We start from the raw sequence: 13,304 nt of genomic DNA, 5'->3' as shown, positions 1-13,304 counted from the left end.
TGGTGAGGCACCGACCCAGAGACTAGGGCTGAAAGGAGGGGCAGGAACCACATCACCAGAGCCCGATGAGAGGTAGGGCTGCCTGGCAGAAATGGGATCAAGGAGGGAGTGGGGAAGGAGCAGAGGGAGAAATAGCCCAACCACTTTCTCCTGTCATCCTCCAGTCTCCTGTCATTTCTCATTGTCCAAACCCAAGTGGAAGCCAGTTGGCAAGGGGGTCTTGTGATGCAGCCCACAGGGATCAACCTCCTGCAGGACTGAGGGTCTGGGTTGAGGTGCAAATAGAGAATAACAATCCCCAGATACGCCTGAAAAATTGTCACCCAGATAGAATATCTGGAAGAGAGATATTCATTGGCCTTGACCCAGTCATTTCTCTGTGATCAGTGCTGGGTTGGAGGTTTTTCTTACTGCCCCAGAGAGAAAAGACCAAACTTCACCTTTACATTCATATTGCTACCATCTAGAAAGCACTGTCTGGTGACCTAGTGAATGACAGAGCCACAGGGGTCTCAAGAGTAACCATCCCAGCCTACACAGTGCCTGAGACTCAGAGAAAGTGAGAGCTGCGCCTGGGGTCACAGGGCCAATGTGAGAAAAGCAGTATCCAGATTATGTAGTTAAGACCACATAGCTAGAAAGCAGCAGAGCCAAAATTCAAACTGGTTAGTCTGACTTAGAGCTTGACCCAGGCTCTTAACAGAGACCCCAAGCTGAGTGCCCAATATACAGGGAGGAAAGGCACTGGAGTTAATGTGACCCAGCCCAAGGTGCCTTGTCCTTCAGACCCACCCAGCCTCTCTTTGTGGTCCATGCACTCATAAGCCTCCTCCTGGGAGGAACAGCAGTGAAGTCACTAGCCCAGTGCAACGTATTAGAACAGAGGGCTCAACATAAACAGACGATAGGCCTGAGTAGGCCCTCAGGCACACCCTCCCTTAGGGTGCTGTACTGGGCCTTCTCTTCTGTTACCTGGCTGCCCATACTTAATGTTGCACTTCTGGTAAACCTTGCGGTCTTCAGGCCTTCAAATCCATCCATCTAGGATGCCTTGTCCTAGGTGCTGGGGATACAGTGACAAATAAGATCTTCTCCCAGAGATCTATGGGAATGGGGAGCACTGATAGGAAGGGTGAGACAGGCAATACACATGCCTATTATAGAGTGTGTCAAGCACCATAAAGGGGTATCAGTTTTCAAAATTTGAAGCAAACATCAAAGTGGGACGCCCACGAAAGGCCACAGTTCACCTTCGCAGGCTCATTTCCCAGAATTCACTATTCAAGCTCTTCCTAAACATGGCTCAGGCCCATCCAGCCTGCAGTTTTTGCTCTCTCTCACTGTTCCTTTCCTGGGAGTGTCCACCTCCCATGCTTCAAGGCCCACTTCCGGTGCAGCCTTCCAGTTCCCCTCTTTTAGACAGAGGCAGCTTCTGCACCTGGAACTACCATAGCACTTTGATTCTGTGCTTTGGAATTTCTTACTCAGGCTCAAACAATAGTGAAGCAATTCTAGATCTTTTTTCTCCATCTATAGCTCCTGGTTTTTTTGGGTTGTTTTTTTTTTAGCATCTTTATTGGAGTATAATTGCTTTATAATGGTGTGTTAGTTTCTGCTTTATAACAAAGTGAATCAGTTATACATATGTTCCCATATCTCTTCCCTCTTGCGTCTCCCTCCCTCCCACCCTCCCTATCCCACCCCTCTAGGTGGTCACAATATAGCTCCTGTTTTTTTTTTAAAATTATTTTTTTATTTTTTGGCTGCACAGGCTTTCTCTAGTTGCAGTGAGCGGAGGCTACTCTTCATTGCAGTGCACGGGCTTCTCATTGCGGTGGCTTCTCTTTGTGGCAGAGAATGGGCTCTAGGCTCACGGGCTTCAGTAGTTGTGGCACGCAGGCTCAGTAGCTGTGGCTTGCGGGCTCTAGGCTCACGGGCTTCAGTAGTTGTGGCACGTGGGCTCAGTAGGTGTGGCTCGCCAGCTCCAGAGCGCAGGCTCAGTAGTTGTGGTGCATGGGCTTAGTTGCTCTGCGGCACGTGGGATCTTCCCGGACCAGGGCTTGAACCCATGTCCCCTGCATTGGCAGGTGGATTCTTAACCGCTGCACCACTAGGGAACTCCTATAGCTCCTATTCAATTTTTCATTCTCCCCTCCTTGAATACTACAGGTGCAGCAACCATTTGCTCAATGAAAGTTTGGCAGCCCAGTTCTCAAGAGGAGGGGCTGGGTGAGTCCAGAAACTATGGCAGAGTGGTTAACCATCTGGACACTGGAGTTCCAATCCTGTTTCTAATTGTGTGATCATGGGGAAGTTACTTAACCTCTCTGAGCCTCAGTTTCCCCATCCTGAAAGTCAGGATAATTGGTGTTGTGAGAATCAATGCGTTAACATAGTCAAAGCCCTCAGAGCTGTGCCTGGTACTCCATAAGCATGTAAGAAATGTTAGCTATTATTATTACAGCTGTCATTAGGAGCCAGGGGTGTGAGCTTGTAAATAACTCCTTACACCTAAGCAAAGCTTGTGCAGATACACACAGTGACTCAGCACACAGCCACATTTGGAGATCAGACTGAGTGGGTAACTGTGACCCCATTTTAGAGATGAGCAGAGGCTCAGAGAAGGTAGGGGCATTCATTCATTTGACAAATATTTATGGGAAATTTCCACATGTCAGGCACTGCCTCTCTTCCCACATGAAGATTACTGAATCCTCAGAGGAGGGGATGAAGGTACTGTGTTTTAAACAGGTACCCCTAGGTGATTCTCAGCTCAGGCAAGTCTCGGAAAATGCTTGGATTCTAGGATACTAGGACAAGCATCTTGCCACATTCCAAATTTGGAACTGAGTTTTATAGGAAATAACATTTTCTGGTGGCATATTTGCATATCAGATAACAGCACAGACCCTGGAGCCTGATTAATTGGGTACAAATCTTAGTTTGCTTTACCCTTAGCAAGCGTAGGGTAAAATGGGGCTAATAATATTACCTACTCCAAAGTTGTTGTGAGAATTAAATTAATTATTTATGTGAAGCGTTGACACATAGTAGCTATTATAAAGTACAAGCTATTATTATTACTGTACCCAGTGTAGACAAGCAACAGAGAGAAGGCGGGGGTGGTGGATTTAATGCTTCTTACCCCAGGATTGGCTCTGCCTACAGTGTTGGCAGTGTCTGTCTCTTCAAGGAGACTCACCACCTGCTCCCTTCCGCTGGAAGAGCTTTCCTGAGCCAGGGAATTTCCTCCCATAGCAGCTGATAGCAGCTCCCAGCGTTCTGATGCCACGCGCTCTGCCTGCAGCAGCATGGCAAGAATTAGATCCCATGTTGGGGCCAAGGCTACTGTGAAGACAGGTGGGTTTAGGGGTTGGATGTGTCCATTTAGGAGGGCTGAAAACCAGAGGGGGGAGTACAGGTCCTGGGGAAGCTTCTCTCCTTACACTGGGTCAACTTCTGTTGAGAGTGGTGCTGAGCTCGCCCAGGCCACAGGATGTGGTATGTGGATGGATGTGTTGCAGACAGGGGAAGGGTGGGTGCCCAGGGAGGAGGCAGAATGCCAGGGCATCTGCCAGCCCTCCAGGACACTCATTTTGGCCTACTGCCCTCCAGCAGGGAGCAGGCAAGCATGTTTTGTTTTGGCATTAACTGGGCAGGCTGTGGGAAAATAAGCAACAGGCTTTCTAAGCTGAGCAGGGCCTGCTCCCTCCACAGGTCAGCGCACAGTGGTTACAGAGCTGCCACCTTCCCATCCTGCTGTCCCTCCCCGACAACTCCAACTCCCTCCCCTGGTCTCTGCCTGACCCCCATCCCCCAGCTTAGCCTGGAGGGTCTTCTCCATGGAAGAGGCTCACAGATGGGTAGTGTCCCATGCCTTCCAGGCTGGGAAGCCCCAGTGCTACAGACGAGGAAATGAAGGCTGAGGGAGGGCAGGGACTTCCCGGGTCCTCACGGTGAGTCAGGATAAAACCAGGACTGTAGCTGAGCTTAACCTCCTCCCATGGGAATTCCTCTTTTTGTGTTTTATTATTATTTTTTTAATTTGCAAACAAAACCAGAACAAAATGAAGGGAAGCTGAAGGAAAACACGTGTACGCACAGAGGAAACTCACATTTGTAGGCAGTATGATTGCAGGCATTTTATATAAACATTCCCATTTAATTCCCATCACAGCCCTGCAAAGAATCATTATTCCCCTTTTATGGACAAGGAAACTTGGTTTAAAAGAGGTTTCAGGACTTGGTCAAGAACCCAAAGCTTGGCAGGGGAGGAGGTGGACATCTAACCCAGGTGTGCCTGACCCCAAATCCCTGTGATGTTACCCCTGCACCCAAACCTGACTGTTTTACCCATTGGTCCTAGCTTCACAGAACTGTAATCGCAGTGCAGCTCCCGGTGGGAAGCCTCGGTCAGCATCCCACGTGGCAGTCATTCAACCTTCCTTAATGTATCCCAGGATGAGTAGTCACTTGCTTACATAGCTCCCCAGCCTTTTGCAGATCATGTACCCGTTATTTCATTTAAACTGCACCCACCCCCCTAGGAGGAACACAGGCCAGAATTTGCAATGTGCCAAAGGTCACACTCGGCAAGTGCCTGGCAAAGATAGCACTAGACCCGTGGTTTCCTGCCCCCTGATGTCAAAATCATGTGACTCTTAGCTCCTACTGTAGCCCTGGAACTGTCCCCTGACCCCCCATCCAAGCTGTAACACTCCCTGACAGGGGCACCAGCTGACCACGTAATTCCCTGCCCCAGTGCCTGCCTCTCGGGAACTCACCTCTGGCCTTAGATCCCTGCTACCCGGCTCTCCTGGGCTGCCTTGCATGACCTGGACTCACTGTTATACCTTTGGTCCATGTGTTGAGATTGGGAGTTGCTGGAGTACAGGGCCTGGGTCTCACCCTAAAGACCTGCTTACAACTGAGCCCGGAATGAGGGGCTTGTTGACGCTGGATGGAATCCAAGGTCTAGTTCTGCCACAAAGTGACTTTGTGGCCTAGGGAGAGCCTCTGCCCTCTTCTTGTGGCCACAGATCTTGAAGCCTCACTCCAGTGGGCTGTGATTCTCTGTCTGCAGAGCTGACCAGTGGAGGAGACAGGCACATTCCTACAACAGGCTGACCAGAGGCCTGTGTTGAGAGATCACCTCAGGCAGAAGCAAAGGCCAGTATGTGTGTGGGGGACGGAGGTGGAGGGTGAAAGATGACTAGGGTAGAAAGGAAGTGAATGGGGGTGGGGTTCACAGGCTGCATGGTCTGCAGCATCATCCCCAGGTCGGGGTGGTGGGGCTCAGGCAGGGGACAGCTGGCATCTGGATGGGCTGACAGGTATTCCCGAGCAGCCCATGACAATGTGAGTGGGGGATAATGACAGAGCACGAAAGGGAGTAGAGGGGGCTTTGAATCCCAGCTGCAGGAAGGGTAAGGGGTGCCTTGGTGCAGAATGGGCAGATGGGATGGTGGCCATCTTCTCTGGAGAAAGCCTTGGATGGAGTGCCAACCTGTTGCGGGTGTCCATTCTGGACCAGGGTAGGGTGGGGTGCTGTTCACATTCTAGCCACGCTCAAGTGCTGCTGCATATTTTGCCTCCCTGAGGTTTCTCCCAGGAGCCCTGTGGAATTTTGGAATAGCTCGTCTTCCAGTGCCCACTCTTGTATCTGCTCCAGGCCAACTTTCAGTCCTGGCTCTGACTTAAACTTAGAATCACATTACTTCCAGGAGACTTCATAGCAGCATGCATGCTGGAGGGAGAGCATAGCTTCAGAGCCAGAGGTAGCCAGGGGCCAGGCCTGGCTCTCCTGGCCCAGTTGTGTGACCTTGGGTAGGTCATTTCACTTCTGGGCCTCAGTTTGTGAAATCTGTGAAATGGGTCATACGTATCATTAGGGGTTGTTGTGAGGGTGTAGAAACAGTGTAAATAACACGCCTAGTTCAACGCTTGAAACGTGGAAGAGGCGAAATAAATGGTAGCTGTTATCAATTCCTTCCCAGGGTGAGAATCCCATCTGTGGCCTCCTTGATGGAAGGGAGCCAGCACCTGCCTGCACAGACCCAGGGATGGGGGAGCTCACCCCCTCCAGGGGCAGCTCTGCCTGGAAAACCTCCTTCCTTAGATGCAGCTGAGACCTGTTTCAGTTTGGTCTCTGGGGCCACAGTGCATGCTGCTCTGTGGTCACAGGAAAGCTTTGTGGCATTTCCCCCAAAGAATCTCAAGAGATCTTACTGGTAACACAGTGCTTGCCTGCATTGAAGGAGCAAGGCTCTGGAAGTCCCCAGCCTGGTTCAAAGGGTACACTTTCATCAGGCTTACATGTCACAGAAATCTCCTTCTCCATCCCTGTGGAGTTTGGAACATACAGATTGTCTCCTCCTGAGTCTCCTTTTTTCCTGGGTGAACTCTCCCAATTCCTTTGAACATTCCTCATAGAGGCGAACAGGAGAACTAGGTTCTCGTCCCAAATCCATCACTTCGGGGCAAGTCACTTATTTTCACTGAGCCTCTGGTTCCTCATTTGTAAAATGAAGAAAACAATACTCTCTCATAGGATTACAGTGAAGATTAGCTTGGAAAAGTAATATAAAAGTTTGGGGTTTGGAAAAGGCACTTGGTAAATATTAGACACATTTTAAAAGAAACCACATTTAAAACAAATTTATTTATTTATTTGGTTGCACTGGGTCACCTTCCTTTTTTTTTTTTTTTTTTTGTCTGCATGGGGTCTCAGCTGTGGCGCGCAGGATCTTTGTTGAGGCATGCGAGATCTGTCCTTGGAGTGTGGGCTCTTCGTTGTGGCATGCAGGCTTCTCTCTAGCTGCAGCGTGCGGGTTTTCTTTCTCTAGTTGTGGTGCATGGGCTCTGTCATTGGCGGCATGCGGGCTCTCGTTGAGGCACTCGAGCTCAGTAGTTGTGGCGCACAGGCTTTGTTGCCCTGTGGCAATGTGGGATCTCAGTTCCCTGACCAGGGATCGAACCCATGTCCCCTGCATTGGATGGTGGATTCTTTACCACTGGACCACCAGGTAAGTCCCGGCACTGGGTCTTAGTTGCGGCTCCAGGGCTCCTTACTTGCGGCATGTGGGCTTCTCAGTTATGGCATGCAAACTCTTAGTTGTGGCATGCATGTGGGATTTAGTTCCCTACCAGGGATCAAACCGAGGCCTCTTGAATTGGGAGTATGGAGTCTTATCCACTGCCAGGGAAGTCCCAGAAACCACATTTTTTGAGAAAGCAGTTAACAGGTAAGCCCATTTGGTGTTGCCCATTAGCTTTCTTTTTTAAATAAATTTTATTTAATTTATTATTTTTGGCTGCATTGGGTCTTCGTTGCTGCGCGTGGGCTTTCTCTAGTTGCGGTGAGCGGGGGCTACTCTTCATTGTGGTGTGTGGGCTTCTCATTGTGGTGGCTTATCTTGTTGTGGAGCACAGGCTCTAGGCATGTGGGCTTCAGTAGTTGTGGCTCGCAGGCTCTAGAGCGCAGGCTCAGTAGTTGTGGCGAATGGGCTTAGCTGCTCTGCAGCATGTGGGATCTTCCTGGACCAGTGATCGAACCCATGTCCCCTGCATTGGCAGGCGGATTCTTAACCACTGCGCCACCAGGGAAGTCCCGCCCATTAGCTTTTTATAACACCTGCATAATCATTCCAGAAATCATTCCAGAAAGTCAATGCCATTCCTGGTTTCAGAATAATGGCAAATCAGGTGGAGGGTACCCTCCTAAATCCATAAAATAAAGCCCCAGGGTTTGACTTCAGCTGTGAAGAGCCTACTAAGTTCCAGGCTCATTCACTTACCTTACCCTGCAATTGGGGACCAAGGCCCAGAGAAGGCCCAGCAGACCAGTGATAGAGGCTGGATCCCAAGTCTCCCAACAACCAGCACCTTTATACCCCCAGTGCTCACTTCCAGTAAAGGGAGCTGAAGGGAGGATAATTTCTGGGCCAGACTAGCTGCACCCAGGACTAGGATTCAGCAAATCTTTGTTAAGCACCTTTTGTGTGCAGGACACATCTGGGCAAGCACTGTTACCCCTTCCTGCCACTAGCCCGGTGTCATTCATGGAATGGTTAGTCTGGAACTCAGCTATGGTGAAGGCCCAGGCTGATTCTTTCTTGCTCATCCTTGTGTCCCCAGTGTCTGGCCCAAGTCTTGGCACAAAGCAGGACCTTAGCAAATATTTTTTGAATAAAGGATGAATCAGAAAGCATTTATTGAGCACTACGTGCCAGACCACATGGTAGGAGAAATTCTATTTAATACAAGACTGTGAGGCTGGTATTAGATTCCATTTTTACAAGTGAGGTAATAAAGGTTGAAAGAGGTGAACTGACTAGGTCAACACTTCACAGTGAATTGGTGGTGGAACTGAGACTGGAGCCCAGCCTGGCTACCTCCAGCTGGCAGCCCCACATCTATCAGGGAGCTGGGCCTCCAGCCACCTGCTCCCTTGCCTCAGGCCTTCCCTGATAGTAATTGAGGACTCTGATAAAGGGTGAACTTTTGAATGGCTTCAAGGAAACCAGGAATAGCAAGCCTGGTCTCCTAATTCCTATACAGATTAATCTGACTCAAGCATAGCTCTGATTCTACCGCCTTCCTATACAAGAATCTAGGCTAACAATGTAAACAACCTAGGTTGTTCCATCTTCCCAGTTTCTGGCCAAGTGGCATTGGACAACTTATTTGGGTCTCTCCAAGCTTCACTCACCTTCCTCTTTTGCCTGACCATACTTCTGAGAATAGGTGTTTGAGACCCCAACTTCTGATAAAACTTGGTTGATCTAATTCACCCTTCACACAGCTCACACAGCCCTATGGCTCTGGAAGAGGTATTTTCATTCTAAGGACCTCAAGGGAGGCTGATATCCCTACCCCAAGATGGTCTGGATAGAGGAGGAAGTTGGGGTGGGGAGAGCCGCCCAGAACATCCTCACAGGGAGATGAGGAAGCCTGAGCTCACCCAGCCAGCCAAGGGTAGGCAGAATGAACTGGCACCAAGAGGTCCTGACTCCCATTCAAGAGCTTTCCTCTATTGCCCCTGCTGCCTCCTTTATTTTTCCTCATGATTGTCATCGGCACCTGTTTCTCTATAACCCAGAGAACACTTAGTTACCCAGAGATTCTAGTCCTGCTGTGTAACCTTCATAAGGTCTCCACTCCTCTGCCTCCCATTTGTGAAATGGGGATCCTGGCCTTAACAACCTCATGGTCCTGTAGCACGCAGTCCACACTCTTTGACTTGGACGCCCTGTAGCAGGGAACCGATTTTTTCTTTGCAGGGCAACTAGACGCCCTCCCTCAAGCCAGGCACCCTCGGCCGCCGCGAAAGGACTAGTCCACGCTCGCTCCTTGGTGCCTAGATCGGCCAGGCTCATCCGCCCGAAGGGAGAGGGGTGTTGGAGGACAGAGAAGCAAAAAACGGGACTCTCCTACTGTCCCCCCATTATCACACACACACACACACACACACACACACACACTCCTACTGTCCCCCCATTATCTCACACACACACACACACACACACACACACACACACACACTCCTACTGTCCCCCCATTATCTCTCACACACACACACACACACACACACACACACACACACACACACACACACACAAAATCCCGCCGGAGCGCCTTATGCGCGTGCGTCGGCGCAAAGCCCTCTCCCGCCCACGTGCGCGCCCCCAACCGGGGGCGCGCGCCGCGGCTGGCGGGAAAGCGCGCGGGAAGCCCCCAGCTGGCTCCCACTGTGGGGGAGGGACAACAGGAGGCGTTTGGAACGTGCCATTCTCGGAGAGAACGGGGGGATTTTCGTGCTGCGGTAGCATTTTTACCCCTTTCATTCGCCGACCGATCCGTTAGCTCCCCCCGTCCCCCGCCGCGATACGGAGCTCCGCGCCGCGGCCACGCTCCCTCCCTGCAGCCAGGCCCGGCCCCTCGAACCCAGCTCTGGCCTAAGCTATTCCCTCCGCCGCCGGAGCGGGGCGCTGCGCCACGCGCTGGGGCCGGAAATTCCCGCGGCCTGAGTGGAGGAACCCAAGCGGAGAGTGCGGCGCCGCCTTCCACCTCCCCCGGCCGGGCGGGGGTGTTGGGCCCAGCGAGGGCCAGGCTGCCTGAGTGGGGGCGGGGGGGGGGGGCCGCGTCTGAGGAGCCGCGGAATCGGCGGCGGGTGGATAGCCGCGGCGAGCAGGGAACCGGACGACTGGGGTGCTCCTCAAGAGCCGCTCGGCGAGCTGGGAGAGCCTGCGCCCCCGCACCCGGGCCCCCGCCCCCTCGCGGTCTCCGCCTCCTTGCCTCACACACCCCCAGGGCCGCCGGAGCCCAGGCCTTCTCGGCGCTTCTCCTCCTTCTCTTCACACTCACCCTCGGACCCGGTTGTCCTGCTATCCGCCGGCCTTGCTCCCTCCGGGGCGAGTCCTCGTTCTCAGGCTCTCCTTAAACACACAAGCACACCCCGCTCGCTGGGCGGCCTTCTCCTCTTGGCTCTCCTCCTCCCCTCCTCACTTACGCCGCCGTCGGAGGAAGATTGATGTCCCTTCAGCATCATGCAGCCGCCGCCGAGGAAGGTGAGAATGCAGCTGGGGGTCTTTGAGGTTTTGGGGGGGATGCGTACAAGGAACGCGGCTGGGGCGACCACTGCGCCCCCTCCCCCTTTGCTCAAGGGGCCGTGACCGACCGCCGTCGTCTCGGGCTTGTCACTGAGTTGCCGCCGGCTCCTGGCGGGGGGCGCGCGTTTGGTGCCTTCGCGTCGGAGGGGCGGCCAGGGCTCGTCCCCTCCACCGCTCGGTAGACCCCCCCATCCCCAGACATTTCACAAGAGTTTCGGGTGTGCGTGTGTGTATGTGTTATGTGTGTGTGAGAGAGAGAGCGAGCGCGCATGGCAGTGCTGCTCTCTGCAAAGTGCTTTCTCGGGGCTGCACCGAGGGGAGGCGGGGGAGCCCCTGCAGCTTGCAGAGCCTTTTGCTTGTGTGATTGTTTAGTCTGCACCAGGTTTGAGCCCTCCGCCCGCTTGTCGCCACCCTCCCCCATTGGCAAATTTACAGGGAATTTGTTTCCAGCCTAGCCTTAATGTTTGGCTCGCTTTTCCCACGGGGCAACCGAAGAGAAGTCGCAATAGTCACCCCCACCCCAAGGGAAAACAAGAAATTAAGCATTGAGCGGTTCTGTCTTTCTCTTCCCCATTCCTGCCCCGCCCCTCCGACTAGGGGGCGAGGAAGGTGGTGGTTCTGTCCCCAGGAGAGAGAGAACCGGGCCGTGCTTGGCGTGTGAGCCGTGATCTAGGCTTCGGGTGGGAGTGACGGAGTGACGGGTGCTCCGGGCTTGTCAGCAGCTTCCCCGCTTCGCCTTTCCAGAACTGTTTCAATGTCCCCCTCCCAGTTTTCCCAGGGACTGAGGCTGTGTCCTTGTCTTTTCAATCCTGCAGATGGTTACTGAGTGTCTCCTCTGGGTGGAGGAGGCTGTTCTATCCTCCCCTTGTGGGCAAACATTTGCTGAATGCCTAACTCATTCGTGTCTGCTCCCTCTTTTTTCTCTTTCTTAACCCGGGTTCTCCGGTTAAGTGAGTCTTTTTCTTTCACACACGTACCCTTACCCCTCCAGTGGCCCTGCTTCGGCCATGGGGGTTCCAGGCCCACTGTAACCTGGATCCCGGCCTGGCGGGCGAGGCACTGGCCGGTTTGCATATACTGTTCTAGCTGTTTGAAGTGGAAACGCCACGGGGACCGGCTTGCTGTGGTGGCTTAAAAGCACTGCATATGCTGGAAGGTCACTTTTGCTTTCTCCTTTGTGAGAAAGAGATTGTGATTTGATGTGCTGTCCAGCAAGTCGAGGGCATCATCCTGAGAGTGTGCTTCTCGTAGCCATTATGGAATAATTTAAGTAGTTGATTCATGCATATAATTTCATGATTGTGTAAGTTTCGGTCATGAGATATCTAGGCATTCTTATGCCCACTTCTCCCATCTACACTCTGCTCACCTCTCCTGATGTTTTAATGTCTTTGTATCCTTTTTGGAAGAAATAGAAGACAGACTCTTTTAAAGACCTGGATATGTATTGAGCTTGTACATGAAATGAAATGACTGGCAGTTTATTTTGCACCTCTTTAATCTGTAATTTTTATACTCGTGTACTTTCATTTAGCCTCTGCTTCAGGTTGTTTTAGCTAGTTTTTTCATTAATTATCTGCAGTAAACAAAATTATGTGGCTAATAATGGGTTTATGGTCCTCAGGGGAAAAGCAAGTAAGAGTTATATATTCTGACAAGTATTTCGTATTTTCAAGTAATTTTTTTATTGTTAAAGTTGTAATAAGGCCTCATAAATATATGGTATATTTTAGGTGAAAGTTACACAAGAACTGAAAAACATTCAAGTTGAGCAGATGACAAAACTTCAAGCCAAACATCAAGCAGAATGTGATTTGCTTGAAGATATGAGGTAAGGTTATAGTAAATAGTTTGAGAATTTCTGTATCTCTATTTCAAACAACCTTTGCATTACCAAGCCCCGGGAACTGATGATGGAATTTCCTTTTGGATTTCCTGCTTTAAGGCTGTTAGAGCTTTGACTCAGCTAGAAATTATAACTGGAATTAACACAATACAAACTTTTTTCCTTTAGTGGAGAAACCTATAACCTACACATACTATTATGAAAAAACAAGGTTCTTACAAATTTATCAGTCAGATTATAATCACTGAAATAGAAATTCTTATTTAAATAATTTTTCTGCTAAATTTCTTTCTACATTTATTGACCTTAACGATTTCACGTGGAATTTTAAACTGACACATGGTTAATGGTTAATATCTGGGGGTGAGCCAGTCAATCTCAGATGATTATTAGAACATGATAAATATAACTTTGTCTTTGAACATTAAATTTAGTGGGAAATGTGTTTATCATATTTTATCATTAAAGTGACTTGTATCCCTATTCAAGATAACTTCTAATTAAAAAGATAAGACATCTTGCCAGCCTTGTGAAAGTCAATGTCTTTCTTTATAGAAGTAATCATGACTCATTTTATTGAAAGAAACACCACTGTTTTAACAATCCTATAGTACAGACTGACAGTTTAACAAACATTTTTGTAAAGGAAAATGATTTGCATGTTGAAACAGAGTCGCTGCAATTATTTCCCTTTATTAATACATTTATTAAATTGGAATTGGGTCTGTAAGCCTCATCAGTTACTTATTTTTTCCTGTGGTGCACAACCTCATGTTGGTTTCATGAAAAATATTAACTATATGTTATTATAATAAAACTATATGTGTTTGGATAGCTGAATTGTTCGT

General features: G+C 50.2%; 1 protein-coding gene across 4 annotated transcripts in view; it reads left to right on the top strand.

The window, feature by feature from the left end:
- The first annotated feature begins 9,696 nt into the window (after window positions 1-9,696).
- FCHSD2 (FCH and double SH3 domains 2) overlaps window positions 9,697-13,304 on the top strand; it is a 292,250-nt gene continuing 288,642 nt past the window's right edge. For 2 of the 4 annotated variants that reach the window (XM_079928905.1, XM_079928902.1), the window contains exons 1-2: window positions 9,697-10,568; window positions 12,344-12,441. In XM_079928905.1, coding sequence (XP_079785031.1) covers window positions 10,548-10,568; window positions 12,344-12,441 — 119 coding nt within the window. In that variant the 5' untranslated portion in view covers window positions 9,697-10,547. Of the gene's footprint in view, window positions 10,569-12,343; window positions 12,442-13,304 lie in introns of those variants that run through there. The other 2 variants (XM_079928903.1, XM_079928904.1) reach the window with 2 other exon arrangements.

The sequence above is a fragment of the Stenella coeruleoalba genome (genome assembly GCF_951394435.1).
Source record: "Stenella coeruleoalba genome assembly, chromosome: 8".
Classification (NCBI taxonomy): Eukaryota; Metazoa; Chordata; class Mammalia; order Artiodactyla; family Delphinidae; genus Stenella; species Stenella coeruleoalba.
Note: the sequence above shows the minus strand (reverse complement) of the source record. Positions and strands in the feature narration are given on the sequence as shown.